Here is a 27646-nt window from a genome sequence, read left to right as displayed (position 1 = left end):
GAATGCTTATGTGTTTCAAATTGGCCTAATTTGCTCAACAAGTTGTGTATCCCTTCTCTGGGATCCCACGATTGCCTGGACTCAATGCACAGCGAGGGCTGGGGCTGGCCCGGACGCCCCGTCGGTGGCCGCCGGCCTCTGCCCCAGGGGCAGCCCCGGGGCTCGGCGCTGCTCGCCACCGGCACCGAGCCCCCCCGCCCCCCCCAGGCAACCACCAGAGCTGGGGTCCAGCGCTGAGCAATTGCCTACGGATGAGTAAGCAGCAAGTGTGGTAACTCAGGCCAGCAGCTCTGCAATTAAGGCTATAATTTTAGGTGTAGCCGGTAATCGTAATGAATATTTATTTCAACGTACCAAATAAGAGAAATCGCCTGGCCAGGCGGCCTGGGGAGGCTTCGGGGGTAGTTTGGGTTGTGTTGTGCGGGTGCTACTGGCGGGGAGGTGGTGAGACGCGGCCGCCTCATCCCCTCCTGTCCCGTCGCGGGTGGGACAGGCTCCCTCGCCCGCGGTGCGGGGCCGCAGGGCTTGTGCCCGCCCTTCCTCTTGCCCGAGCCCAGCCCCGCAAAGGACCCTTCCCGGGGAAGGAAGGGTGAGGAGGGTGCAGCGAGGCGGCTGCCCGCCACGCCGCTGGGTACGGCTTCCCCGGGAAGAGACGGGGGGGGGGAGGCGCGGAGCCGGCGGAGGCAGGGCCGAGGCTCCGCGCCCCCCCCGGCCTCCTCGGGGGCTCCCCACTGCGAAATCCCCCGCAGGGCGGCCTCGCTGGGTGCGGGTCTGTACCCCGCGCTCTCTGCTGTGGGCTGCGGGAGTCCCCTCGGGTTTTGCCCCGTCGCTGCAGGGGGCAGCTGAGGAAGAAGCCGGGTTCGCTGGGAGGCAGCAGCGGCACGGGGGGCCCTGGTCCCTCCGGCTGCCCTAAACTCTGCAGCCCCAGCGAGCCAGGGGGCGGCCCGGGGCGCCCGTCAGCCCCCGAGTCCTTATTTCTCCCTCGCCGGGGATCCCGCAAGCCAAGCGAGCGCCGCGGCTACCAACCGGCTGTTCCCGGGCGGACTCCGAGCCGCACGGATGCAAAGCCCTCGGCGTCCGGCTCCTCCCGAGCCCCTCGACCAAAATCCAGGCGCCCGCCCAAAGGTGCGAGGCCGGCGGCGGGCGATGCTGCGGGGGTCCCGCCGGCGGGAACCGGGTGCGCCCCGGCAGCGTCCCGTCGAGGGCTGAGCCGCGCTGCCGGACAAGCACAACACGAGATTTTTTGGTGTTTGTTTTTTTTTGTTTGGTTGGTTGGGGTTTTTTTTTTCCGTTTTGGGTTGTGGTTTTTTTTTTTTTTTCTTTTTCTATGTTTGTTTATAAGTTACTGTGAAAGGAGGACGTGCGAGGGTTGAGAAGGTGCGAGGCGTGCCGAGCTCCGTCCCAGCTGCTTGGTGGCGGTCCATCCCTAACGAAAGAGCCGCTACACACACGGAGCGCTGTTTGGGTTTTGGTTTTTTGTTTGGTTTGGTTTTTTTTTTTTTCGGGGATGGGGAGGCGGGACGGGCGCCGGGAGCGGGGGGGAACCGTCGGGTCGGGGCGGACGCCGGCCCGGCGGTTCCCCCCCGGCTCCTGGCGCCCATCTCCGTTGCTCGACGGGACGGACCCGAGGTGAGCGGCGGGCGCGGTAAGTACCGCTCCCTTCCCCGCGGTTCCCCCGCGTAGCGCGGCTCTGCCTCCTCCCCATCCATCCCAACCCCTCCCGCCCCTTCCCCGCCGCCGCCACTGGGAGCGCGGCCCCTTTAAGAGCCCGGCTTTGCCTCCCGGTAGCTGAAGGTCATTAAAACACAAAAGCGCTCCGGCGCTGCGGTCCAATATAGCGCATGCGCCCTGCCCGAGGACTGGCAGGGAGACGGCAATATGGCGAGAATGCCTGGCAGCGGCGGCGGCGGCGGAGAGTGGAGCGGCGGCGGCGGGGGAGGCGGCGGCGGCGGCGGGAACAATGCGGGGGACCGGCCGCCCGGCCGCGGCGTCGCCCCCCGCCCGCACCGCTACTGCAGCGCCGGCGAGGAGGAGGAGGGCGAGGAGGAGGATGAGATCCAGGAGGTGCAGATAACGGGGGACGAGGAGGAGGAGGAGGAGGAGGAGGACGGAGCCGATGGGGGGCTGCTGCTGGACGAGGAGGAGGAGGAGGAAGAGGAGATGGGTCTGGAGTGGGACGGCGAGGAGGAGACGGAGCCGCTGCCGCCCGCCCCGGGCCGTACGGCGGGCGGCGGCGGCGGCGGCAGCGGCGTCGGGGCTGCCCCGGGGGGCGCCGCGGCGGCTGCCCCGGGGGGCGGCGGCGGCCCCGGCCCCGGGGGGGCGGCGGAGGACGCGGAGCTGGAGGCGGCCCTGCTGCTGCAGCGGCCGGAGCGGGCGCGGCTGAGCGAGAACACGCGGCTGGCCACCCGCTACGCCGTGCGCATCTTCCGCGAGTACCTGAGCGAGAAGGCACAGAGCCCCGACTTCGAGACGATGGACAAGGGGGCGCTCTGCCGCGTCCTGCGCTCCTTCTACGCCGAGGCGCGCTCCAAGAGCGGGCAGCTCTACTCCAAGTCCTCCCTCATCAGCATCCGCAGCTCCCTCAACCGCTACCTCAACGAGCCGCCCTACTGCCGCACCCTGGACCTCACCAAGGACCCCGAGCTCCGCGCCGCCAACCTCACCCTGGCCGCCGTCATCCGCAAGCTGGAGGAGCAGGGCGCCGGGCCGGTGGTGCAGAAGCAGGCCATCACCCGCGCCGACCTCCGCAAGCTCTACACCTGCAGCGTCTTCAGCACCCAGAGCCCCTTCGGGCTCCTCAACAAGGTCTGGTTCGAGACCTGCATGTACTTCTGCACCCGGGGCCGGGAGAACCAGCGGGAGCTGGAGGAGGACTCCTTTGGTCTGGCCGTGGACGAGGACGGACGCAAGTTCGTCTACTTCAAGGCGCTGGGGCCCTACCACAAGTCCCGCTCATCTTCCTGGAGCAAGAAGCGGGCGGAGAGCAGCGACGAGGAGAACCTGCCCCGCATGTATGAGACTGGCACCGAGTTCTGCCCCTACGCCAGCTTCGTCAAGTACCTCTCCAAGCGCAACCCCCTCTGCAAGGCCTTCTTCCAGCGCCCGCGGGACCACTGCAGCGAGGGTGACATCACCTGGTACGAGAACAAGGCCATCGGCAAGAACCTCCTGGGCACCCGCATGCAGATGCTCTCCAAGGCGGCCAAGCTCTCCAAGACCTACACCAACCACTGCATTGGCGCTGTCTCCATCGCCACCCTCAACAGCATCGCCGGCATCGGCACCAAGTTGGGGGGGCCGCAGCTGCCGCACCACCACCCCCCTCCCCACCACCACCACCTCCTCCACCACCCCGCCGGCGGGGGCTGCTACACCCCTGCTGCCCTCAATGGTGGGCCACGGCCCCGGCCGCCTGCCGCCAACCCCTATGTGCTGCCCAAAGACGGTGACGCCGCGCCGGTGAAGGCAGAAGCGGCTGCAGTGGCCCCGGCCAAGCGGGCCCTCTACGAGGCGGTGTTCCCGGCAGGGGCCGCGGCTGGCGGCGATGCCTGCGGGCCCTCTGCCTCCCCCAAAAGACTCTGCCGCCGCCCCGCTGAGCCCCTGGACGCCGCCGCGCCTGCCGTGGTGGTGGTCTCAGTGAAACACGACCCCCTGCCTCACCTCCTCCCCGAAGCCAATGGGCACAGAAGCACCACCTCACCCACAGTAGTTTCACCTGCTATTGTTTCCCCCACACAGGTAACCGGAAAAAGAAAAAAGAAAGGAAAAAAAAAAAAAAGGTGGCAACCCCGCACCCCATCCCACATAGTCCCCACTGCACCTCTCCTTTCTTCTCCATCTCCCTCAGGGCTGGGCACCGACGCACACTGCCAGCCCCGGGGTGGCTCCTGGGGCAACTGTCACTGTTCAGGCATCCAACGAGCCCGGATGCGTGTTATCCAACTTCCTCACCCTCAACTTCCTCACCCCCCACCACCGGTCTGGTGGCCACTCACTGTGTGCCTGTGGGTCGGACTGGAGAGGTGCCCAGGTGCTGCCTTGCTCCCCCTCAGTGTCGGCACCAACGGCTTAGCCCTGCGGGCTCCCCCTTTCCCTCCTTTTTCTTTCTTTTTTCCCCCTTTTTTTCTTTCTCTTTTTGCGGGAGATGTGAGTTATGAAAGTTGGGCTGAAATAGTAGATAAGGGCATCAGGTATCATTAGTGTGTGTGGTGTTCTTGATGTGCTAATGAACTATTTGAATAACCTCAAATGCAGGAAACAGCTGGGAGAATACTCAATTACACACTAGTAATGAGGGTGTAATTTTAAACTTCAGAAGTTAACAAGAGGGTTAATACGGCAATTGCATTCATCTTGTATTTGTTTATTTAAAATAGCTCTGTTTCCTGGCAGTGCTCCTCTTTTTTTTCCCTTTTTTTTTTTTTTTTATAAGGCAAATTGGCTTTAGTTGTGTTAGTTACCATAGTGGCGAAATATACAGTAAGAGCACAATTAAATGGGTTTAGGTGCAGCTTAACTGTGGAAGGAGCCCAAGTTCGTTAGATGTGTTTCATTGAGGTAAAACGGTCTTGTCAAAAACGCTGTTGAGCTGTGCCGTAATGCCTTGCGAACCCCCTCTGCTGTGTGCTGGCACGTGCTGGTGCCTGTTCCCCATCCCCTCCAAAAGTACTTTCCTTTCAGGTGCTCGAGCGCTGGAGCTAAATTACTTCAATTAAAGACTCGCTGCACTTCTGCAATTGGCTTGAAGTTTGGAAGTCATTCTAACTAAAGCTATAAAGCGTATGCAGTTACGTTGTGCCCCATAAAATACCGTGTTTCAGGCAAGAACTTCACTGCTGGCTGCCCTACACGATTACAAAACCCCTCTGACATTCTTGTGTCGAGTAATAACAGGGATCGCAGCCGTCGGCCGGAGAGCGAGGCGCTGGGTGAGCACAGGTATATGACATGCCTGAGCTGTTTCCCAAGTGGAAATACCAGTTCTGGACAGACTGACCCTTTCAAAGAGTTTGCCAGCTAATCAACCAGCCTGAAGGCTAATTGGAAGGGGAGAGGGAAGCCGGGGGGGGGCTTCCAGTGAATGCCTGCATAAACATCTATGTTCTTTAAAATACCTATGACCTCTCCTTTCTAGCAGGGGGTTTTTTTGGACCACTTCAGTGGAGTACTGTAGTTTGATCTCCTGCTGTGTGTATCTGGTGTCTCTGAATGGCTTAGAGGCTTGATTATGTGCAGATAATGTTTTTGTTCTAGCTCATTATTTCAGGTATAAGCTAATGCTCTTTCACTGTATTTAACCCTAGACTCCTCTTTTCCTTGCTTTTAATGACCTTGAAATTAATTTTGAAACTTCAGGTGTAGTTTAGCTTTTTTAGAGCACCAGCACATGTGAGTACAAGAAGGGGAAGAGGGAACCGGGCAGAGTGCTGATCCAGTTAGCAGTAAGGGAGTACGTGTGTCTTTAACCTGTTAAGTGAGGTGTCTTGGTACCTTCAGTCATCAGGCTGGAGAGCTTGATCTCTACCCCGGCCCACAAATCCGTGCACACTTGCATAATGCTTAGTCGAGGAGAAATCCAGCTGCTGTAACTGTTTGTTGCAGAGCTGCGCTTCCTACGTGAAGCATTTGGAGCTGTAATTCTCATTAGTGGCGGGCTGTGGGGGGAAAGGGAGAAGCATCTAAAATAGATGATAGAGTACACAGGCATGTGCTGTTCTCTTAAGTGTATCAAGAAAGAAAATGAGCAATCAGCAAGGATACTAGGCAGTGTGGGTTTTCTCAGTAATTATATGGAAATGTTCATCTCCATTCACAATTTAACGAGCTAAACAAGCTGCCCAGCCACTTTTGTAGCTGAATCTTGCCTTCATTACAAAACTCATTAATTTAAGTCTTTAGGAGAAAGAAAAGTGTCTTTTTTTTTTTTTCTTTTTAATCACCAATTCTTTTTGTGTCAGTTTTAGCTTATGCATTTCTTCTGGGATGTGACAAAATGAAAAAGTACTGGCTGTGGAATAGGTTTCTTTGGGAGAACGTTAATGCTAAACTTTTTCTCCTTTCATAATAGTTACGCTAATCGAGGTCCAGGGCATTTCCTGGGGAAATTAATGACTGGTTGGGGTTAATAGCCCAAGGCATTGCCTCAAGCCATCGACTCTCCCAGCTAGTCATTAATCCCCAGGAAATGCCCTGGCCCACAATCGTTGTTGCTTAATTATAAACAAAGACTTTCCAAGCCTTTTTACTGAATACATCTCATCAAGTAATGTGACACTAAATTTCACTGTTGACAAATATTACTGATTCTTTGAAAACATGAAGGTCATAAGTTTGTGGTTTATTGGTCGTCTGTGTAATTATTCTTCCAGGGGACAGATTCTGCTGCCCTCATGGACTTGTGCAATACCCTGGTGAAAAACTGGTGGTGTGATGAGAGGGTGTGCATGCATGCTCTTTTTTTATAGCATTGAGAACATTAGGCGAGGTGTGTCAGAGGTTAAACGAAGGCACCAAATGGGATGTCTTCAATTTGCACTGACTACAAACTTTAAGTGTTTGTAGCAAGTATGTTAATTTTATGCTTTTCTATTGTGGTTGCTCCCATCTTTTGTTTTAGTCCCAAGATGTCTTTTCAATGCTGGGTTTATAGGAGCTTCCTCCAGAGCTAGGGAAAGGTTGGATCAAGATGAGTGTTTAATGTACTATTGCTTTAGGTTGCAGCCTTGAGAGCAGAATTTATAGAGTGTATTTTAAGCATACAGCACTGTGCCATCATGGCACAACTTTCTTTTCAGTCCTTATTTGCTCTGAAGTGCAGCAATTTTCCTGCCACTGACAGCAGTACTTCAGTTCAAGTTGATGACAGAGGGTTGTAATTTGGCTGTTGTTCATCTCTCGTGTTACTGAAAGATGAACAATAGCTAAAGTTTAAGCTTTTGATGCTACAATGTGGTGGTAGCTGTTGAGATTTATAAATCTGGTACATGCTGAACTTACTACAGTAGTAATACCCAAAAATAGGTCTAGGAAAATAGATTGACTTCTGCCATGGGTGAGTTGTTTGTCCTTTAAAAATGCTTAAGTTGATTCTCTAACTCAGCTGGGTTTCTCAGGGCTGCTTGTGAAGAGTTTAATCAGATATTAAGATATCTACCAAACAGTCATTAAAACATGACTCGTGCATTTGTCTTGGCTGTTCCAGGGAATCCTTAAACATTTTTTCCTCCTGCTTTAAATCCAGAGCTGTCCTTTTTGTTTTCTTTTGATCTGGCCCATGTCTTCTTGTTGCCTTACGTTCTCTTTGAAGGGCTTTCTCTGACCAGAACCAGAAATCTAATTCTGACTGCAGGTTTTGCAAAAGAAGGCAAAACAGTAGCACATGAGGAATATGAGTAGACAGCAGGCACAACTGGGAGCAAATCAAAGTAATAAATTAGTCTAGCTCTTTTTAGTCTTTGTTTTTGGAGGGGGATAAGAATCTTTCTGCTTGATCTGGGAACATCCTCCACTTCCATAAAATGGCCACAAAAAAGGCTTCTGTTCTGTACAGATGTTTGTAGTACTCTGCCCAGAATCATTGCTAGGTTCTTTCAGAGTATACTGGGTAGGAGAACTCCTCAGACAGCTTCAGGGAAGGATGCTTAGCATGGCGGTGTTAGGATGCGAGGCTTTATGCATATAATAGGTGAGGCAACATACCTATCTTAAAGGCTTAAAGTACAGTAGCTATTAAGACTGATGACTGCTAAATACGTTGTTAATTCTTGTGGCAATACTTCTGTTGGTCTGGTTTCAGAGGTTAGTACTGGCTGCCCTACTGCCTAGTTAGTGCCCTCCTCTTTGATTAATGGATTATCTCAGGTTGCAAGAAAATCCAGGATTTACTTGGTGTCTTTTTTAAAAGAAACACTGAGATTAAAATCGTCAAGCGTGAGGGTTAAAGGAACTTTAGCCTGCAGTTAAAGAAGCTGTGGCTACCTTGGGAGCTACTGTTTGTTTCTTGGTTGGTTGTGGGTTTTTTTTTACCGGGGAAGATTTTCATCTTCTACTAGGTTACAGATGTGGAAAGTGATTAATCGTAGGAGGGACCTATTGTATCTGATAGTCATCAAAATTGCTCTGAAATCCTCGGGAGGTGGGAGATAGGGTAGCAGGGGTGTCAAACATGGTCCCCAAAGACAGCTTTTGTTATCAGTCTCCATAGCGAAACGAATCCTGTCTATTTCTGTCTTCAGTGGAAGTCAGTGTTGTTTGTAACTGAATGCTTCTAAAGATCATTTAACAGAGATGGGGTTTTTTTGAAGTGAACAGGATGTCCCAGGCTATGTTCCTTAAAACTAACATGAAGTTTGGTGGGCATAAGCATGTTTCCCAAGCTGAGTGCAAGAAAAGCAGAATAGAGATCAGGCTTAGTAATTTTGTATACAGCTTTGGGGGCAGTATATGCACTGATGGGAATTGGTTTTTCTTTCCTAGACTGAAGTGGGTCCATTTTGGATCAGCTGTTGGGGAGGGAGTTGGTTTAAGGTGACTCAGGAGAGTATTTCGCAGAAGATCTGAAAATGGTGTTTCGATACACACAGTTCTAAATGTGGTTATGGAGTTTAGAGTCCAGTGCTGTCTTTGCAGGTCCTCTTAGTTGCATTGTCACGATATATTGGAGGTAGTAAATTTTGTAACTATTTCAGATGGTGATTTCTGCCACTATCACTTTAATTTTAAATTTTTTTTTACTTTTTAGAAATTAGACTCCTTTTATTTAGTTGCATCGTGTGAGCTAGTCAGAGAACTTGCTTGGTCCAGCGTTCAGTGATGCTAAGAATGCAAGAGGTGATCCATTTTGTATAACTTAAATGAAGATGACCTTTTCAGTACAATTAGGAGGAAAAAACAGCATCACTGAAATGCTGCTGTATTTTGACACTTTTTACAATTCTATAGAATCTGAAATGACTGTGTTGGTACTCTTCCTCTGTGCACATCAAAGATAAAGTGCACAAACTTAAAGGCAGTAGAGAGCTTTTTTTTTTTTTTTAAACAAAAAATCTTCTGTGATTATCCTGTAAAAGATTTCATATTGCCCACTGCTCTCCTTCTAGAGAGCAAGAGATCAGAAACTGTTCAGTCTAATTGGTGAGTCTGTATGACAGTGAGCTGCCTTATTTCATGTACGGTGTAGAAATAAATGAGTGCTTAAACCCTTTGAAACACACCACTACTGCAAAAGCCATAGGCTGTAATTAAATTGAATGTGGGGTTGTATTGTCTTGTGCCCTTGGCTATAAACTTGATAACAGACCATGGTACACCCACTATTGTGTTAGAAGCCGGAACCTAATTAGCAATGTTGTAGATTTTCAGTCACTTTCGAAGCCCTCCTGTTCATCTTTTTCCCTGTGTCCTTTCTTTCTTATTATTTTGCTTTTCTGTTTCTGAAGCAATAAATGCACCCTTCTTTTCAGAAGGAAATTGTTAAGGGCATGTAGCCAAATATGTATGTGCAAGATAATTTTTTATCATATTTTGGATTCAAGGGACAAGTGTTGGTAACTGCATTTTATCTGATGTAGAAGAGATTTATTAGTGTTGTGATAGTAAAAATATATAATCATGTTTCCAGGGAATGCTTTCTAAGTCTCTTCCAGGCATTTGAGGGGGGGAGTAAGGAAGGGATTGGAACTTCTCATAATACCTTGATCTAAAAGTAACATTGGAAGATGTACAATTGAATTCTGTTCTGGTTGTTTTTTGGAGATTATCCACAAGGAAAATGATTCTTCCGGGCTTTTAGAATTTCATGTGCTTTTGCGCTCAGCCAGTTTTAGTTAGCTGATCTGAAAACCTTCAAACTTGCTAAGGACTTAATCCCTGGTGAGGACAAGTGCCTTTGATGTGTTCTTAATGCCATTTTTAGTTTGGGGAAATAATCAAAGTTGCAGTGTACAGATGAGTATATACATTTCCAGTAAATTCTTAGTTAATTGATATCCTTAGCTATTGTATTCATCTGTACACTTTTGTAGCTAGGACAGATCATTTTAATTAAATTGAAATTGAGTGAAATTTTTAAGCCCTGTTCATTTACCAGTGTATGAAAACATCTTTTTCAGTGTATGCTTAGGACACCTCAGCTCCGTATAACACAGTCCTGTGCATAGATACTAGAGCTAGTACCTCCTTGGGACGTCTGAGTTGCTTCATATACTCGCCTGAGCAGTACACTGTGTTGATGTGGTGTAGTGTAGCCTGGACAGTGCGTTATCATGTATATTTTGGCAAGGGGTAATCACTTCTTTTTGAGCAGTGTGAAACCAATGCTTCTCCTGTAATACTGTCACGATTTTACATTGAGGAACAACAGGAGTCCAGGAAGACAAAGCCGATGTGATCTGCAGGAAGGAATGGATTATAAATCCCGTGGTGAAGCTTCCCCAAGGTGGGCGTAGGAGAGGAGGTTTGAGTGTAGCTTTTTTGTAGTGGGAGTAGTTCATGGGGCTGGGTAGGTTGTTTGGTAGGTGCTGTTCAGATAACACAGGCTAGAGCACTTGTCCTTGCAAAAGGAGGAGGACAGAAATCTCTTTATGGGATGTGAAGCGTGAGGATGAATTTTGGCTTTCCTTCTGTTTTCTTATCCCAAAGATCTTGTGGAGGTGCTGGGGTGATTTCTGAGCTGGGCTTATCTCTAGCACAGTGCTTCATTTGACTCTCTCCTCCGTAAAGTGCCCAGGAACAGGGTCTGATGATACTGTCATGTATTTTAGTTTGTTTTTTGATATGGGGAGTGGGAGGAAGAGGAGGCTGTGTAGTTAGGACTCTTGTGCTTGGTAGCTCTAATAAAGGAGCCACAGCTCTCGGGCTTCCCTGTGAATTGGTGCCTGTATATGCTGTTACTACTTTTGCATCTGTCTGTCAGGAATGTAATGCATAGATGAATGACTTCCCTAAAATACCACTGCATTTTAAATTCCTGGGTTTTTTTTGTTTTGTTTTTTGTTTTTTTTTTTTTGTTTTGTTTTGTTTTGTTTTGTTTTTTTTTTCCCTATGCATGTCCATTTATGTATGTTTAAAACTAAGGATTGCTGGAGAAATTTCAGGAGCGATTTCTCAACACCCTTCAGCTGAATCCTGAGCTTTTACTTACTGCAGTGATATATATAGCTGCTTCTTTCGCTGCTGCTGATTTTTCTCCCTATGTTTCTAGCAGGCTTCAGAAGTGGCAGGGAGAGGTTGTTCTGGAGTAAGGACAGCATACTGTGTCTGATGCTTTGACTTTGAGTTATTAAGATCTGGTGTAGTCATCCTGAGCTCTTAACTCTGATCCAGGGTTACCGGCTGCAAAGCCTGTGCTCGCCTTGACAGTGTGAGCTCTTGTTTCACAGGTGAGGTGTCTGCAGTGCACCCGAAGGAACAGCACTGAAACTCTCAGGCGCAATAGGAAATCATCAGTGGTTAATTACCGAGCGTCCTCTGGCTTAAAGCTCCCCTGGAGAAGCAGCAGCGGAAGCATGTGGTGTGTCTGGCTGACGCGAGGGTGGGAACACGGGGTATGTGGGTTTAGCACGAAAGAGAAGGGGAAATCCGCTCGCGTTGCCCTCCTCACTTCAGTTCTGCTTGGGGTGGGTTGAAACTGTTTTCTCCTTGTGCCTGAAATGTGGGGAAGAGGAGGAGTGAGGAAGGTGAAGTGGACTTAAATAGCTTCCTTCCTTCCTCCCTTCTTACAAGGGCTGGCTGTTACCTGTGACATCCCTGACAATCTCCTTCCCTCGTGTTGAAATCGCCCTATTCAGAAGTATGTGAGTTGTCTGAAGTGCTGTAATTAACCCATATAGTTTTGATGCCAAATTAGAAGGACCTAACTGTGAGAGTTAGGTTAACAAGTTGGAAAGTATAAATGGGAGCACGGATGCCATGGCAGAAAAACCTACAGCTGTAGTACGAACGGTGCGTGAATGTCAGAGGGAACCTGCTTGAATTGGTTGCCTTTTTGAAGGTTTCCCAGTGTTTCTAATAATTTTATGACTAGCAGTGCTCACGTAAAGGGTGCTTGTGTGCTCATCCTCCTCATCTCAGATACGACAGTGATACTGCAGTTGTTTATCACAGGAGTTAGCTAGCAAATTATTGTAGACCATGTTTGTGATGATCGGGAGATGATTCTTTGTGTAGGTTTTTATCAAGTTTATCAGTACTAGTTTCCATATTGGGTTTAGCAAACGTGTTGTCTTTTTCCTGTTATCATAACACTAGTTTCTGGAAGCTTTCCCTAGACTGTTGCAAGATCAGGTTCACATTTCTACTTGATTCTTTAAAATGCTTTTTAGAGAGGGGAAAAATAATAAGATGCTCTAGCCATGTGGGTTTTGGCAAATAACCAGTTCAAAAAGAACTGTTTAGCCTTTTAGTATATTTTGCACTTTCTCGCATCTTTTATTTTGGTAGTGATGAAGTATGTATCTTGCTGATTATCTCTTTGAAAATACAGTTTCTCTGAAAATAAACCCACTATCTCTCTGAAAATGCACACTAATCAGTGACTGTCATACTTGGGAGTGGGAAAGTAACTGTTCTTGGATGCAAAAGGGATAATGCAAAGCTCTGTGGTCCATGAAGCCACGTGAGGAGAACTGAGTTCTCTCAAACTGACTGATGTTGGTAGGAATATGATTTTTTTTCCAGCACAAACACTTGAAAAAATTTATATTCTTTAGCATAAATGGCAATGCAAATCCCCTAGCCTTTGACTCTGGTTCTTTTGCACAAGTACTGTTTGAAAATAAAACAGGCGGAGTGGGACTAACATGGTTTCAGTGTCAGACTTAAACTGCTTCAAAATTGGCTTTCTGAAGCTGCTGCCAATCCAAAGCAGCATGGGTAGCACAGTTACCGTTTGATTTTTTTTAAAAGCAGAAACAACTTTAATATCCTGTCAGAACTTTGTAGTTTTGCCTTCGTTTTGGGGTATTTGACACACTTCTAAAGCAGCTTTATTTCTGGTTTTATCTCTTTAGAAGTCTTTGCAAGTTACCTTTTTTTTTTTAATTTTTAAATGCATTATTTTTGAAATGCACCTGCATTTGCCAGCTGGTTTCCAATAGAACATTGTGAGGCTTTTTGATATCTGTTAGGTAGAGCCTAAACTACAAATGTTTCCACTGAAAGTACTTTTAGATATATGCTGTTCCTGCCACTTTTAGACACTGAAAAGTATCAGAAGTAAGGAATGCCAAAAAAAAAGTTAAGGAAAAGCCAGGTTCGTTATGACTAGCAAGTACAAATGTGTCAAAATGGGTATCGAGTTTGAAATGTAGAGTGACTCAAATAATACTAAACATAGTATTACTTGAAATGCTAGTGCATTGGTGCATGGAAGTAGCACTACACTACTATGTAAAATGGCAAAAGTATCCCCATGGTACAGAGGAGGATAATTTAATACCTTTTTTTAGAGTTTACTATGGTAATTCATTAGGAAAAGATTTCTCACGCCTGTGCTAAAGTGGAATTTCTAACCAGTCAGTTTTCTTCAGTACAGTATATTCACTTCCAAACTGCTAATAGATGTATTCAGGATCATTAACATAATAGTAGGCTAGATCTGCAGTACAGGATAATGATATGGTAGATTGCTGCAGTCATGTAAAACGTACGGCAGATACTTTCAGAGGCTGTTGTGTGTTGGTTTAATTGTTGAAAGATACCAAAGAATCAGTCTAAATCCGTGTCTTACCAGGAAAATACACAGTAGCTGTTAAATAATATTTTTTTTTAAGATTTCACAAGGCCCATGTGCAAATTTTTGCCAGAAAAGCAAAACACTCCCATGCCCTCCCCTTCTGTGCTTGGTAACTTAGATGACTATTCTAACTGGTTAAGGCATTTCTATTTCTGTAAAGTGCTGGACTCATTCCACTGGACACTTTTTTTGGTACAGGGTTATGATCTTACCAGTGTTAGTTGCTGTAAAATGCACCGGTGTGGTGTTTTTTTGGCATTCTTCTGTGAAGATTTCCAGTGACAGAACTGCAACAACTACCCCACTACCTTAGCCTTCACAGCAGCGTCCCCTTGGTCGGCACATGGGTGGCCAAGTCCTCTGTGGCCCCGTCCTTCCTGCGGGGAGTCGGTTCAGGCTCCAGCACAAACAAACGCCTCTGCTAGAGCAGTGACTGTGCAGCCCCGCCGCAGGGATGCAGGGCACTGCTGCCGACAGCCCGTGGCTCTGGGCTCCTTGGGTCTTCTCAGGTTTTCCTCAAAAAAAATAAACCAATGCTATAAGGAAAAACTAAAAAGTCTTCCTCCTCCCCCCCAATTCTTTATAAAACTTGAAAGCTCCAAAACAAGCCTCAATCTGAAAACCTTTATTCTCTTTAACATTAACGATAGTGGTCTAAAATAACTGTTACCTCCTTTATCTGAAAAGACTAGAATTTTAGGAGGGGAGGAGAGCAGAAATGAGCTTACTGGCCTATCTGGAAGTCGGGAAGCAGGGGTTAAATAACTGTGCTAGGAGGATTTTGAAGGCAGAACGTAAGAATCTTGTGAGAAGAAAAATATCTGGAAAAAATTTGAAATGGAAAATGAGGAGGAAAGAGAAAGCAGGGTGAGAAAATCTTACCAACTAGCTTGTTGCAGCATGTCAGTTTGGAGACTAGATTAATTTCTGTATACCAGTGTGCTTCTGCTGGATTAGTTTGATGGATTCAAGGGGTGGGAAATAATGCTTCTGTTTGAAGAGGTGCTAAAACTGGAGGAGGAAATTAGGATTTAAAAAAAATCCTTCTCTCCTAACACTAAATTACAAATGTAGTAGGCACTGAAGCAAGATTTGATCAAGGAAAAGATAGACCCAGAGGGTCTTTCGACTTTAAAGTAGAAATGCTAGAGGAAAATATAAAAGAACAGTGAAGTGTGGAGGGGAAGTCTTGGTTTTCTTTAACTTTCAAGTTAGTTAAAAGAAAATCAGTATGATGTAATTTAAGTACAGTGTATTCTTGCCTCTTATGGAAATTGAAATCTAAAGATTTTTTTCCTTAACCTTAAAGAATGTGACATTTAAACCAGTGGTTTCTTACAGAGTTTTGTTTCAGAGTAAGCACTGGTACTTGAGTATGTATCCCAAAAGAAATCCACTGTCAGCGCTGTTGTAAAATGGCCTTATAAGCATTGTGTTTGTTTTTATGCCTGGTGGACAATAAACTAGTTTCCTCAAGCTACTTGAAATGTTCCTTGTAAACTAAAGTGTCCTGATCAATTTCTCATTCGTATCTTATTAAAACTCGGGGAGGAAGTTGGGAAAACATGTTTTTGATCAAAGTGCTGTATAAACTAGTCATCTACTCCATTAATCTTTAAGCTACTTCATAAAATTTCTGAGAAGAACCCCAGTGGGTTCCTGCTTTCGAAGACAGCTTCATCCCACCTGGGTGCCAGATAGAGAGAACAGCTCCACTGTGTGATGGGAGGGCACGTGGGAGCTTTATGGGGTCTAGAGAAGAGGAGACAGTTGGAAAGTCTTGTTTTTCTGATGTTTATCTGGCTCGCAGTTTCCTGGTGGAATTCTAGAATTGTTGAATTCCATGAATAGCTGGCTGCATCCAAAATTATTTGTGTATGCTACTCTATTCTGTATGTTAATGCCTGTAGTTTTGTTGTGTAGTCAGTTCATGTTATATATGACAACCTTAAATGCCTCAGTGGTGTGCTTAATCAAAACACATTTTTTTTCCTGAAGGAAACAAACGTAGGGTCATAGCTCTGAGAAGTCAGGAATTTCTTGTTGGTTCTGGTGGTAGATGGCTGGGTGCTAGTTTTCAGTGACCCATTCTTGAGAAGAAGTTGAGCTGCTATCATACCATACTCCTTTCATAAATATATTTTAAACTTCTATACAGGCTCTTTTCAGATCTCTCTTCTATTGAGCTTCTGCGTATGCATCTTAATGAGTAGGAGACATCAGATCAGTATTTACAGCATCTGCTTCGATGCTTGATCTATGCAGCTATATTAAGATACATGGTTATGCACTTTATAAGAGACTTATTCAAGGAGAAGCGTTCATGTGATCTGCAATATCTACTTGTTGGCAATGGTAGGGGATGCTTTGAGCACTGTTGTAAAAGCAGTAGTATTGTGTTTTGGAGACACTCTGAAATATGCTGGTTTTGTTGTGACTTGAAAATTAAAGCTTTGTGTTTGACTGTGAAAAAAAGTATATGAGAAGTGGCCACTGCAACATAAAGCCTCCCTGGAGCGAGAAGCATGCTGCCTGTGTGGCGGCAGGATGATACCATGAGAGTAAGAAGTTGTGCTTCAAGAGGTAGGAGATGGCAGTGTTGGAGGTGGTGTACCAGCTGATTAAAGGTTGTAGGGAGGAAATGGGATAAGGAGGTTATGTTATTGAGAAAGCTGGTAAGAGATGTTAATCTGGTTGTACCAGCAATCTAGCCCAAAAGAGGGTGGGGGAAGAAAGTCCTCCTCTGTAGTAACAGAAAGTCATTAGCTGTTCTTAAAGCAAGTTTTTTTGTGACTGATGTGAAAATTAGTGGTCTCAGTCGGATCCTAGTGGACAAGTGTCCTCACAGCAGAGGAGGCCACCAAACTGAAACTAAATGGCACTCCTGTTGGCAGCCTGAGTGGCAAGGCGGGGGGGAAGAGCTGCCCTCACCCCAGAGGTGAGCTGCTGACCATCATGATGGGCTGATGGCCGTGTGGGGAAGCTTGCTCTGCAGGTGGTGCATTTGCTGTCTGGATTATCTGCTGGTCTGTGAACGTGAGGTTATCTAAAAGTAGCAGATTCCTGTACCAATTTAAGTGGAAAAACAAGACTAATGGCCAAATTCGTACTCTCTGTGTTTTTCACTAATTGTGAAAAATAGCAGTTTGCTTCTCCATGCTCCTGGCTTTACCATCTTCTTCATAACTGTGCTGACTTTTACTGATGGCTTCTTGTGTCTAATCATTTCTTAATGAAGAAGATGAGTATATTTTATTTTATCCTGCATGGGCTTCTTTCCGTCACTTGTTCCTGTTTCCTTCCACTCCAGGCAAAAATTATTTCCAGCTGAGAGGGGCTGGATGTGTCTCATTCCATACCAATTGTAAATGACCCTACAGATTTGCTTGCAAAAAAGAGAACATATTTTCCCTCGGAGCACACCCCCTTTTCTCACCTAGAACGCACACAAGAATGGTCTATGAGGCCAGATCTGAGGGGTGTCTGTCCCCGTACCCCATCCCCACGTCTGGCCAAGAGCAGATGTCTGTACAAGAGAATAGGAATGGGTGAGTAGGTGACGCTTCTCACGTGGGTCTTATAAAGGTGCTGCCAGGTCTCCCTCTGAGGTGTAAGTGACGTGGCAGAAGGATGTTAATAACTAAAAAGCAGATATTAACATAATCGTGCTGGGTCTGTGGGATGAACGGACCCCTTTGCATTTTCCTCTCAAACTGTTTTGATGGGAATGTTGATTACAGACAAGGTAAACTTGTTTGTACTTCATTCATTAATAACAAACTATAAACTGCCCTGCCTCCCCTCCCCACAGGCAAGGCACTTGAGGAGATGCCAGGCAATTAAAGTACTTAAGACAGTAATTACAGTCAAATATACAACAAAAATAAAATCACTGCACATGATTTTTTTTTATGCTTGGTTTTGTTCTCTGCATTTATTAAACCACAATTCTTGCCTCACGATTGAACAGGAATCTCCTAACTGGTAATACCAAAGTGTGTGTCAAGTTTGCTTTGGTTCAGCTGGGTATTTAATAACCTCTTTGACAGTCTTAGTATTGAATTCTTCACAGCTCAAACTCCTGCTTTTTAGATGAATCTTGGCATACAAAGCCAGCACGCCTCTGAGTCTTGGCACTGGTCAGTAGGGAGGTGATACCAATGCTCTCTTGAAACTTTTCCTTTCTTGCTTTTCTTGCTAGTTTTCTTATTGTATAGGGAGTAGCATCTCTCTGGTTACTGTGGTGCTTAGGAGGGGAAGATTGAATTAGGCTGAAGCGTTCAGTTAATAATCCATAGTTGGCTTCAAATATTTAAATTTAGCTGATGCATTTTAAACTTCAGAAATACATGTCCACAAACTTGACTTGTTGTGAACCTATTTAATGAGTTAGCGTCCTGCAGTATAAACGTGTGTATGCCAGCTCAATGTATTTTTAAGTGAAATTCTTAGTGACTTCAATATTCCAGATAAAGAACACTTTAAAAAGACAGAAACTTAACTGTAATGAGATCCAGCTGGTGTGCATAAACCTTTCACATTACATAATTAAGTTGGTAAGTAATGTATGGAGAAAAGTTCTTGTTGCTTATTCTTTTGTACTGGAGTTTTACAAGGCTGTATAAATACTGTAAGTATTTAATGGGGGAAATGCAGGATTAAAAGCAAACAGCAGATGATGTATGGTACAAAAATGTCATAAACCAAATGTGTAATATTACCCTTTCGGTATTTAACACTAAATGACTGAAACATGACAGTATTCTGAATGTGACCTACATTAAAATAGCTCTTATAAGAACACTTTCCAATTGATTGCTTTGATTAATGTGACTAGTTTGAAGGTAGATAATTTTATGCTGGATGATATCATTGCATGGATTCCTTTTGAGTAATGTTTTGACCAGTCTTTTTTAGTAAAATCTACATTGCTGTGGTATTAAAAGCAGAGTACAGGCTCATGGACTCCTTACCATGACTTAACAACCTGTTCTCCTTTTAACAAAGTATAATTACAGAAACATAAACTACATCTTCATTTGTTTCAACGGTAGAGCATGGGAGAGGAATGTGGGAAGGCATTGTTTGTGCCGCCATCAATTTAGTTGGCTACCTTGCAGTTGTTTCATAAACATCCTAGAAAGCTCCTGAAAATACTGAATGTAGAATGTGCCAAAAATGGTTAAAATGCAAGACTTTGTCCTCTGACAGACAAGCCCTGGCAAATCTTAGCTTGATGTTTCTGCCCTTGGCTGGCCTCCTCCTTTGCGGAAGGCTTTTTCTCCCTTGCAGAGTCAGCAAAAGGTACCGTGTGCCTGTGCTTCAGCAGCTACAATGAACCCTGGTCAAGGGATTATTATTTTTGGGTGCTGTCGTCGTCTCCAGCAATTCGAGTTGCGGTGTTTGGTCTGTGAACTGGAACATGGGAGGCATGGGCATACGGTCTGTTTTGCCAGCTCTGCTATGGGGGTGGTAGCCTTGGGGAGAGGAGTGGTAAAAAAAGAGCAGCCCTAAATTGCACAGCTGTTTGCTGTGTGATGGTGAGTCTGAGCCCTCAGCTGTCCTCATTTAAAGGGAATGAATGGTCAAGCAGGTATCATAAGGTATTTAAAGCTTAGGTGGTTGCTCTTGTGAAGAGTGTAATTTACAATAATTGCTGCTTTTAATAATAAACTAATCTATTTGAGATGTCTCAGTGCCCACTAAACAGTTAAAGTGACAACTAGTTTCAAGATGCTATTACCGATATAGGTATATTGACCTCGAGCTGTTCAGGGGGGATATTGTGGGGTGATTTCCATAGCAAAGGTGTATTACTCTTAGGCTCTCTTCTACAGACAGGAAACCAAATTTTGAGTTAGAAATAAACTTTCACTTGCCTGAGACTTACTCAATGAGAGGTGAAAGGAACAATCAGAATGTAAGTGAATAACAAATATGTTTTGGTTTTGTGGGTTTGTAAGTTCCCATAAATCAGTCAGCAAGTTCCCAGTCGTGACAACCACATGTCCCATGCTCTGACATTGCAGCCACCACAAAACTCAAATGAAGGGTGCAATCAACCCATAATAAGAGTAGCAAGCCAAATGAGTGGCATTAAAAAAACAGGGTGCCGTCTTGCAGATTTCTGACTTAATTTTTTTGCAGGCTGTTAGTACACCAACAGACTAAATCGCCCTCTTTTTCCTCTGTGGGTCCCCACCTTGCCCCTTGCTACTTGGTAAAACAGCAAGCAAAAATCCATTATGGGACTTTGTGGGAGAACAACGGGCTGAAGACCTTCAATGGCTTATTCATAAGGATTTGACATGGCTCAGTATTTTGTGATCCTTGTTTTTAAGGAAACGCTTTGTTAATGGGCATTTATTGTAAAATATGGAAATAGGTTAAAAGTCGAAGTAGTGGTGAAGAGTGATTCTCTAGTTTTTTTTCTCTGCTCTGGGGGGCTGAGGTCCCCACTGCTTCTGGTGAAGCCATCACAAAGAGCAGGGCCACACTGCTGGGCAACGGGCCTGTCTCGGGGTTTCCAGCAAGGGTGAGCTCTGGACACGCCACCCAGATGCCTCGGATTAAAAAAATGAGGATAGGAAGCATTGCTGCTCAGCAGCCTCAGATCGCTCAGCAGGGCTGCACTTCTCAACAGCTTGCTGCATACAGGGCTTGTGAATAGCCAGTGGACCTGCCCAAGCCGTGGCAGCAGTGGTTGAAGCTGCTGATAGGGATGTCTGCAAGTGCCCCACACCTTGTGTGCTCCTACTATGTGAAGCAGCCTTGATGGGAGTGAAGTGTGAGCTTGCTTTAGCCTTGGAGCGGCCAGTTCCAGTGCTCTGCCGGCCTCTATCCAAATGCTGGCCTGAACCGACCCTGCTTGGCTTGAGATCCAGAGGGATCACAGTGCAGCAGGAATAAGAGGCACTTTGTTCTCCATCATAGATATGCTGTGATTAAACTTGATAGTCATGAGGCTAGATTTACTGCTGTGCTCTCACTGTTTTGCATTGCACAACAGCACAAACACCCAGAGAACAAGTGAATTTGATCTGTGTTTCCTAAGGATTGTGAAATTCTCCTTCTGTATAAATTTGCTGGCTGAATTTTAAACATGATTTATAAAAGGAGCCTTTCCTCTTATAGTAAACATGATTTCCCTTTCTGTAGGGCTGTAAGACCTAGTTCTTAGTCTGCAAGCTAACTTTCTGAGCATACTATCCTTAACATGGTTTTGGCTCATCTTCCCTGCTGCACACTTACTAACTGAAGCTATTTAACTGAGATGCAGAAGGAAAATACTTGTTTCTTCAGCATTTGGACCTAATACTGGTGTACAGGAAATGTAGAGCAAGGCAGGCATTTGTTTTGCACTGTTCAGAAGCTTTCTAAAATCCTCTGAAGTGTGCTGTGGTTCTTATTTTTGGTCCATTTCCTCCATCTGCCATTGCAAGTAGACTTTCTCTTGCTAATCTGCTGCCTGAAATACTCTTTGTTCAGGAAAGCAAGTCTCTTTCTGTTGTAATCAGGGCTAGGAATTCAGCTGCAGGGTCACTCTTGGTGCTGTAGAGTTCACTGACCACACTTTGCTTCTGGCAGTCCTAGCTTTGGCCCCTTTACACAGATCAATGCCGGGCTAACCCCATTTATTGCTACTACTGAATCAAAACTCTGCTTCTCCTATTTAATTTAGCTCAAAGTAGACATAATGCAAACAAGCGTCAGCATGGCAAAAGAGCCAGAAGAAAGGGAGGAAGGAAAAAACGCACTCAGGATTTTTTTGAATTACATGTACCAAATGGTACCTTCAGATGGGAGGAATTAGTTTGCACTGTATCGTTAGACCCTTTATAAAAATCAATCACCATCATTGATTCTAATTTGCACGTGAGTATTAGAGTTTATCTGGTTGTCTTCAGTTCCCTTTCTGTGTTTAAAACCATTTCTAATGTAACTGCTACTGCTTAAGCTCAGCCATGCATTCAGGTTTCTTCTGGGTTTCTTAGTCCCAGATGAATCTCCTGGTTTGCTTCATTGTGCCCCCACTAGATAGACCTCCATCCTTATTACTAGATGCCTTACCACCAGTTACCACAGTATCAGCCTCCTAGAAACTTCCAGACTTGTTTCTGGTCAAGTGAAGTTGCTGTTGGCAGAAGTGTATTATTGTCGGTGAAGCTACTCGGTGCTGAGTGCTTCGTAAGGCTTGTCACTGTGAGATGGGTTAAGAGGTTTTGTTAACGCAAGTGTGTGGCAGGTAAGACTCTGTGGCTATCAAACACCATGGCTGCAATATAATATTTTTCTGTGTCTGTGGCACACCTCAGTATGAGAAAGTGTCAGGATCCTCAGGACCTTACCTGAAGTTTAGATGACGAGACCTGTACGGCGTGGTTGGCATCCAGCCACCTTTCCTGGCCAGGGCTGGAGTTACAAATTCCACTCGCCACACCTCATTCCACACTGCTTGTCAAATATGTGGAATAAGGCACACACATACCCTCACCCGTTGTTGTCTTCTAGATTGAAGCTCTGTTCGTTGTGCAAGGCAGCGCTGATGGAAATCATGAGGTTTAGTGTTACTGCTGAAAAACAAAACAATCTTGCCATGCATCCTTCTACTCCACCCTTTCTCCCCCCAAGAAAAACCTCTCCCCAAACTAATCCCCTTCAGTTCTTCAACTCGAGGGTGGTGTTAAACAGAAATAAAGCACTTGGTTGAGTGTGTCTGTAATAGGACAGAAGATGGCTGCCATGAGACAAATCTATAATTTAGGAATTGTTGCTGAAATTAATTTCTGCTACTCTCAACTAGATGATCACCACAAGACTCCTGAAACCTTTCCTGTTTGTTTCAAATGGTCTTTTATTTCTGACATTATGATTTATCCGTTCCTGAAGGCAAGCTTTTCAAGTATTTGTTCCAGAGGGGAGACCAAAGCCTGTCAACCTAAATGTTTGTTTTGATTTTGGGTTGGTTTTTTTTAATTTCACCACCCTTCTCCCCGCTCTTACTGATTAAATGCTGCCGCCTTCTGCCTGCCCTTTTCTTTTTCTTGCAGGTCTTTGTTGTTCCAACAGGGGTTGCTTTGGTTTCCCACTCCCAACATGTGCTTTGCGTCTCTGTTGTCTCCTTTCCTTGTCTCTAGCAGGAATGGTAGTTCTTCAGCCTCTCAGCTTTCCTCCGTTTCCATGCTGGAAAGGGAGCTGTTGGTTTCCTGCACTGCTCCTCTGGGCAGGAGACAAGTGTAAAGTAAAATAGCAGGAGACAAGTATCAAGTAAGACACAAGCTGTAAGGCCTTCATGATGTTTCCCTCAAACTTGCCTGGTTCCAGATGTTATCTCCCAAACTTTATCTGAAATTGGTCTTTTAAAGATTCCGGATGTGTCGCTGTATAGGATTGTCCCTTATCTGCTCTTTTATGTGTCAACTCCTCCTCATGTGATGGTTTCTTTTACTTTTTAGGTCTTTGTTGGAATGTGGTGGGTTTTTTGCATGTGATTTTTAAAATTATTATTTCATTGTAGTTGGTGATTGTCTCTACCTGACACCTTCTCATACTTTTGATACTCAAACCAGTCTTTTAAAGACTTTTTTTAGATACTTCTAGTTCTTGTAGTCTTGATCCTTCTTTAAATTTTTTTTTTTTTCTGTATTGCAGAAGTCAGGTGTAGTTCAGAGTTGTCAGTTTGGACCTTTAGAGGATGTTTCCCCTTATTGGCATGGTCTTACTGGTTATTACCACTCGATATTCAGTGAGTGAGTTTTCTCTAGCTTTAGTTAGATGAAGACTTCCCCCACTTCCCCACCAACCCAACAAAAGATTTCTTCAAGCTGCCATTTGCCTTTTTAATTTTGAGCTGCCCCTCAGAATCATCTAATTATATGATTCTTCTATGTTCTTGGTTTCTGTGTCATAACACGGCTATATGTACTATCAGTTTATGTTAACGTGTCTTTCTTGCTTTTCAGTTTTATTGAAATGTGTTGTACATTGGAGGCAATAAAAGCCAATGGCTAGAGAAAGTGAGATAGGCATTTCTTGTTGATTAACAGGCATAGTCTTTTCTGCTTCTTTAAACATTTTCAGGTCCTTTTGTTGTCCAGGCACTGGTGTTTTGCATATTAGTAATGACCAGAGAAGCACAAACGCAGACTTAGAAGCAGGCCATGCTGTCCAAAGAAATGTATGTTGTATAAGATTTCGTACCCTATTCTAAGATTATATGCGTGGTCTGTTGTGGTGTCGGGTCAAGTAAAAGCCTTTTAATATAAAATTAAGAGTTTGCTGACCTAGTTAGCAGAAGTCATTCTGTCTACAACTAGATAGTGAATTACTGCTTCATAAGGTTGGTAGTGGCAGTGATGGCTTCTGTTAGCATATAGCACACAATTATATAGATTCAGGGTTAATCCAGTCTTGTGGGCAAAAACCGCTAAAATTAGCTGCCAAATGGATGTTTTTATCATACGAGCTACAATGACTACTTAGAGAAATCCATACAGGTCTGAAAACAATAATAATCAAAATTGTATTTCTTAGCCTTGGAACCTAAAGTATCTTTTACACATAATGGAATTGAATGAACCAAATCTAAAATATGCTTTGTTCATATGCCATACAGTTATCATCTTGCCAAACACTACTCTTGTCTTCCAGAGCAGACTCCTGTGTTCTCCTTTCCTCAAATCCTGCCCTTTGCGCTAACCAAGAAAAATTGCTGCTTGACCCCCATAGTCATATGCCTACCAGTCCTTTTCTCCCTTCGTCCCTAAATGCTTTCCCAGCATTTAAGAAAACTTCAAACACCAGAAAAGAGGTACAATGAACTAAAAACTTTAATGCACTACTGCATTAAAGGAGACTTTTGAATTTAACCACAGCTGTATTTAACTTAATTCAGGACTTCAGCCCCTTCCTACCAGCCACCAAAAAGCACACCTACTTCTCAGAGGGATTTAAAATCCAAAGACGGACAGATTTTAGTATGGGGTGGGGGTAGGGAAGTATCTGGGTCACTGACAGTTTTTGGTTCAGGTCCCGTGCGCTGCATGGATAGCCCATTTCCAGAGCTCTGGGGAGGCGCTCATCTTTGTGTGCTGCCTTGTATGTGTATTTTTAGCAAGAGGCTGTTCCCTGTCCCTACATCAGGAGCACCGGTGTGGTGTTATGCCGACTGTCCCGAGGTGTTAAGTAACCCACGTGCATTTTGAAATAGCTAATGATAATACGATTTCTCTCGTGATAGTGTTCAGGCTTTTTCATTCTCCTGCTTGTTATGAAATCTGTAGGCTGATAATTTTAATGGGAGTTACAGAAGGAGAGGAAAAAGTCCCAGCCAGCCCTGGAAATGCATGGGATCGTGCTAGAGTTGAGTGAACGCTCCCTATTGCAGTCTGTCTTAACAAGGACTTCCAAAAAGCCTGTCATTTCAGTAAGTTCAGCTTTTACCCTTTCCTTGCACTGTCCTCCCTCTTGGCAGCCTCTCTCTCTCTGGTGGGGTTTCAGTAGATTATAATTTTTGAGACAGGGTTGTTGCTTTGCTACGTTCAGCTTTGGAGACCTGCTGGGAGGGGAGGTGGATGGGAGAGAGGAGGAAAATGGAGCAATGATGTAGGGCTCCTAAAAGTCCTTTTTACCCATAGCATTGCATTATATCAAGACTGAAGTGAGGGGTGTATAATTTAAGATTACAGTTTCACACTGTATTTCTAATTCTCTACCAGCCTGAATTCTAACTGTCAAAATTACAGTTCTGTTTACATCTTCATCATAAATTAGGTAATTACAAATGTATGGCTTTAAAGCCCTTTTGTGCCTTTTTTCTGCAGTTAGGTTATAGATGAAGCTGTCTATCTGTTTTATTGTCTAGTCTCATAATTACTAAGTAGACGCAATGTCTTCAAAATTACGATTCCATCTGAGAATATTGTATTATTGGTTGCTGCAAGAAACATCTGGAGAGCACTTAGAACTCTTGTGTGTTACAACATTTCAAAGACACAGTTTTATTGGATCCTTATAAATTTGTCCCTTTCCTTTTTCTTCTTCATATGGCAGGGAGAGCTAACAGAGGCTTTCTTGTGTTTTTCTTAAGCCTGGTAAGGTGATTCAATATATAAAATTCTTGAGATAGTCTGAAGGTGGCTTTTTGCTGTTTGCATGTTCAGTCTGAAGTAGATAATGTTCTGTCGATATGTCCAATACCACATCTTCTCTAGATGGGTCAGTATTATCTCTTTCTGCTCCTAGGCAAATTAATAAACCAAATTTTAAAAGTGCAAAGGAAAGCAGGCGGCTGGCTGATTCAAAGGGAGAGGCTATGTTTTTCATCACCACCCTTTCAAAGCCTCTGAATCAAAAGAACCATTGGATTGCGAAGGCAAGACCTATGCCACACCAGAAGCTCCCAGTTCAGCAATTTTCCCAGGGTAAAATTATAACTCATGTTTCCTCAGCACAGGCTGTAACTGGCAGCGTTCCTTCTACTTCTAAGGGTGAAATTGCTGGGGGGGGAACAGACATCTAATGTGCCTCTGGAAGTTTTACAATGGGTGTTAGCCTCCCTTTGTGGAAAGGTAGATGTTCTTCTGGAACATACCCAAGGGCAGGTGCTATTCAAACTGGAGTGTAAATTAACTTCAAATAAGGCAGTGCGGGCTTATTTTTGTTCAGTTTGTGAATCAAAACTAAAGGAGAAAAACCCATTTCTCAAATTCTGACAGTTCATGACGATCTTCCAGTTATCCCACTGAAGTCTGCATTTTTATGGGTCTTTAAAATCTTCAGATATGACTGCAATTCAAGATGTTAATCTTTATTCATGTACTACTGATAGGATCTTAACTTGTAAACAAAACAGACAGATTTTAGCAATGCTTGTTTTTTGGTGTTGCTTCTCACCAGAAGATTATCGGACAAATTGCAGACTCGGTCCGAGAAGAATGTAACCAGTTGGTTTCTTTCCCACTCAAATTTTGACACCATCTTTAAGGATTTGTTTAACTTTGCATTCAAATGTACCAGCATGGTTCTGGCAAACAGACGTCCTTTCCTTCTAAATCCAGGAGGGAGTGGTGGTTTTTTTTTTTTTGGCTTGTCCTTTTCTTATGTAAAGACTCTTACAAAATATGCACAGAGTGCCTGCTAGAAGTGGATAAAAGGCAACAACACTTGAGTGAGAAGTCTGACTAAAAATTACATTATTAATATATCTCAGCCTATGAGGCATCCACCTGAGAACAGTTGAAAGATGGGATTCCAGTGTTCAGAGCTCCCCTATCCCTTCCTGTGTCGTTCCTGCTCCGAACCCCACCTGCGTGCATTGGGTGGAGGTGGTTGTTGCACACCTGTCTTCACTGGTGCAGGAGATGAGCTGGGAGATCCTCCTTACCTCATGGAGGTAACAGGAGCTGTTGGCTGCTCTGTGCTGGGCTATTCCCAGGGTCTGGAAAGAGTTGCCTGAGCTGCTGCCTCTTTCAGGGAAGGAGGTATAGACTCTGCATGGAGCCCCAGAGTACGTATATGTGCTATCTGCAAAGGTGGTGTCAGGCCACACCTCTTGCAGCAGAGATGAAGTGGTCCCAAGGTATTTGGATCGATGCTGTTCACTGAAATGAATGAAGTCTTGTACAGAGAACTGGTCTGTCATCTCTGTCCTTTGCCAAAAGGTGAAACTTGCTTTGTGTGCTTGCTTTCCTATGAAGTACAGGTAAATTCATGTTGTTTCTGCTACCTGAGGTTTGATAGAGGTAAGAGAAGAAAAGCAACCTATTTTCCAGGTTTAAAGGAAAGTAAATGAAACTGTCCTCAGGGCAGCAGAAGCAAAGACTTTTGTATCAGCTGTAGTGTTGTGGGCAGGGCTGCCAGGCTGCTTGCTAAAGGCTCTTCAGACCTGGCAGCCTCTTTCCCAGGGACTACTCA

The 27646-nt window shown here is 45.0% G+C and overlaps 1 protein-coding gene across 5 annotated transcripts in view; it reads left to right on the top strand.

Moving 5' to 3' along the window:
• KCTD1 (potassium channel tetramerization domain containing 1) overlaps positions 1-27646 on the top strand; it is a 104430-nt gene that overhangs the window by 31905 nt on the left and 44879 nt on the right. Inside the window, exon 1 of one of the 5 annotated variants that reach the window (XM_074879958.1) lies at positions 840-1125. The exons of 2 other annotated variants lie outside the window; for them this stretch is intronic. In XM_074879958.1, coding sequence (XP_074736059.1) covers positions 1060-1125 — 66 coding nt within the window. In that variant the 5' untranslated portion in view covers positions 840-1059. Of the gene's footprint in view, positions 1-839; positions 1126-1560; positions 1646-1872; positions 3739-27646 lie in introns of those variants that run through there. 2 more of the 5 variants (XM_074879985.1, XM_074879951.1) reach the window with 2 other exon arrangements.

Source organism: Strix uralensis, chromosome 1, assembly GCF_047716275.1.
Source record: "Strix uralensis isolate ZFMK-TIS-50842 chromosome 1, bStrUra1, whole genome shotgun sequence".
Classification (NCBI taxonomy): Eukaryota; Metazoa; Chordata; class Aves; order Strigiformes; family Strigidae; genus Strix; species Strix uralensis.
This window is presented reverse-complemented; position numbering and strand designations above follow the sequence as displayed.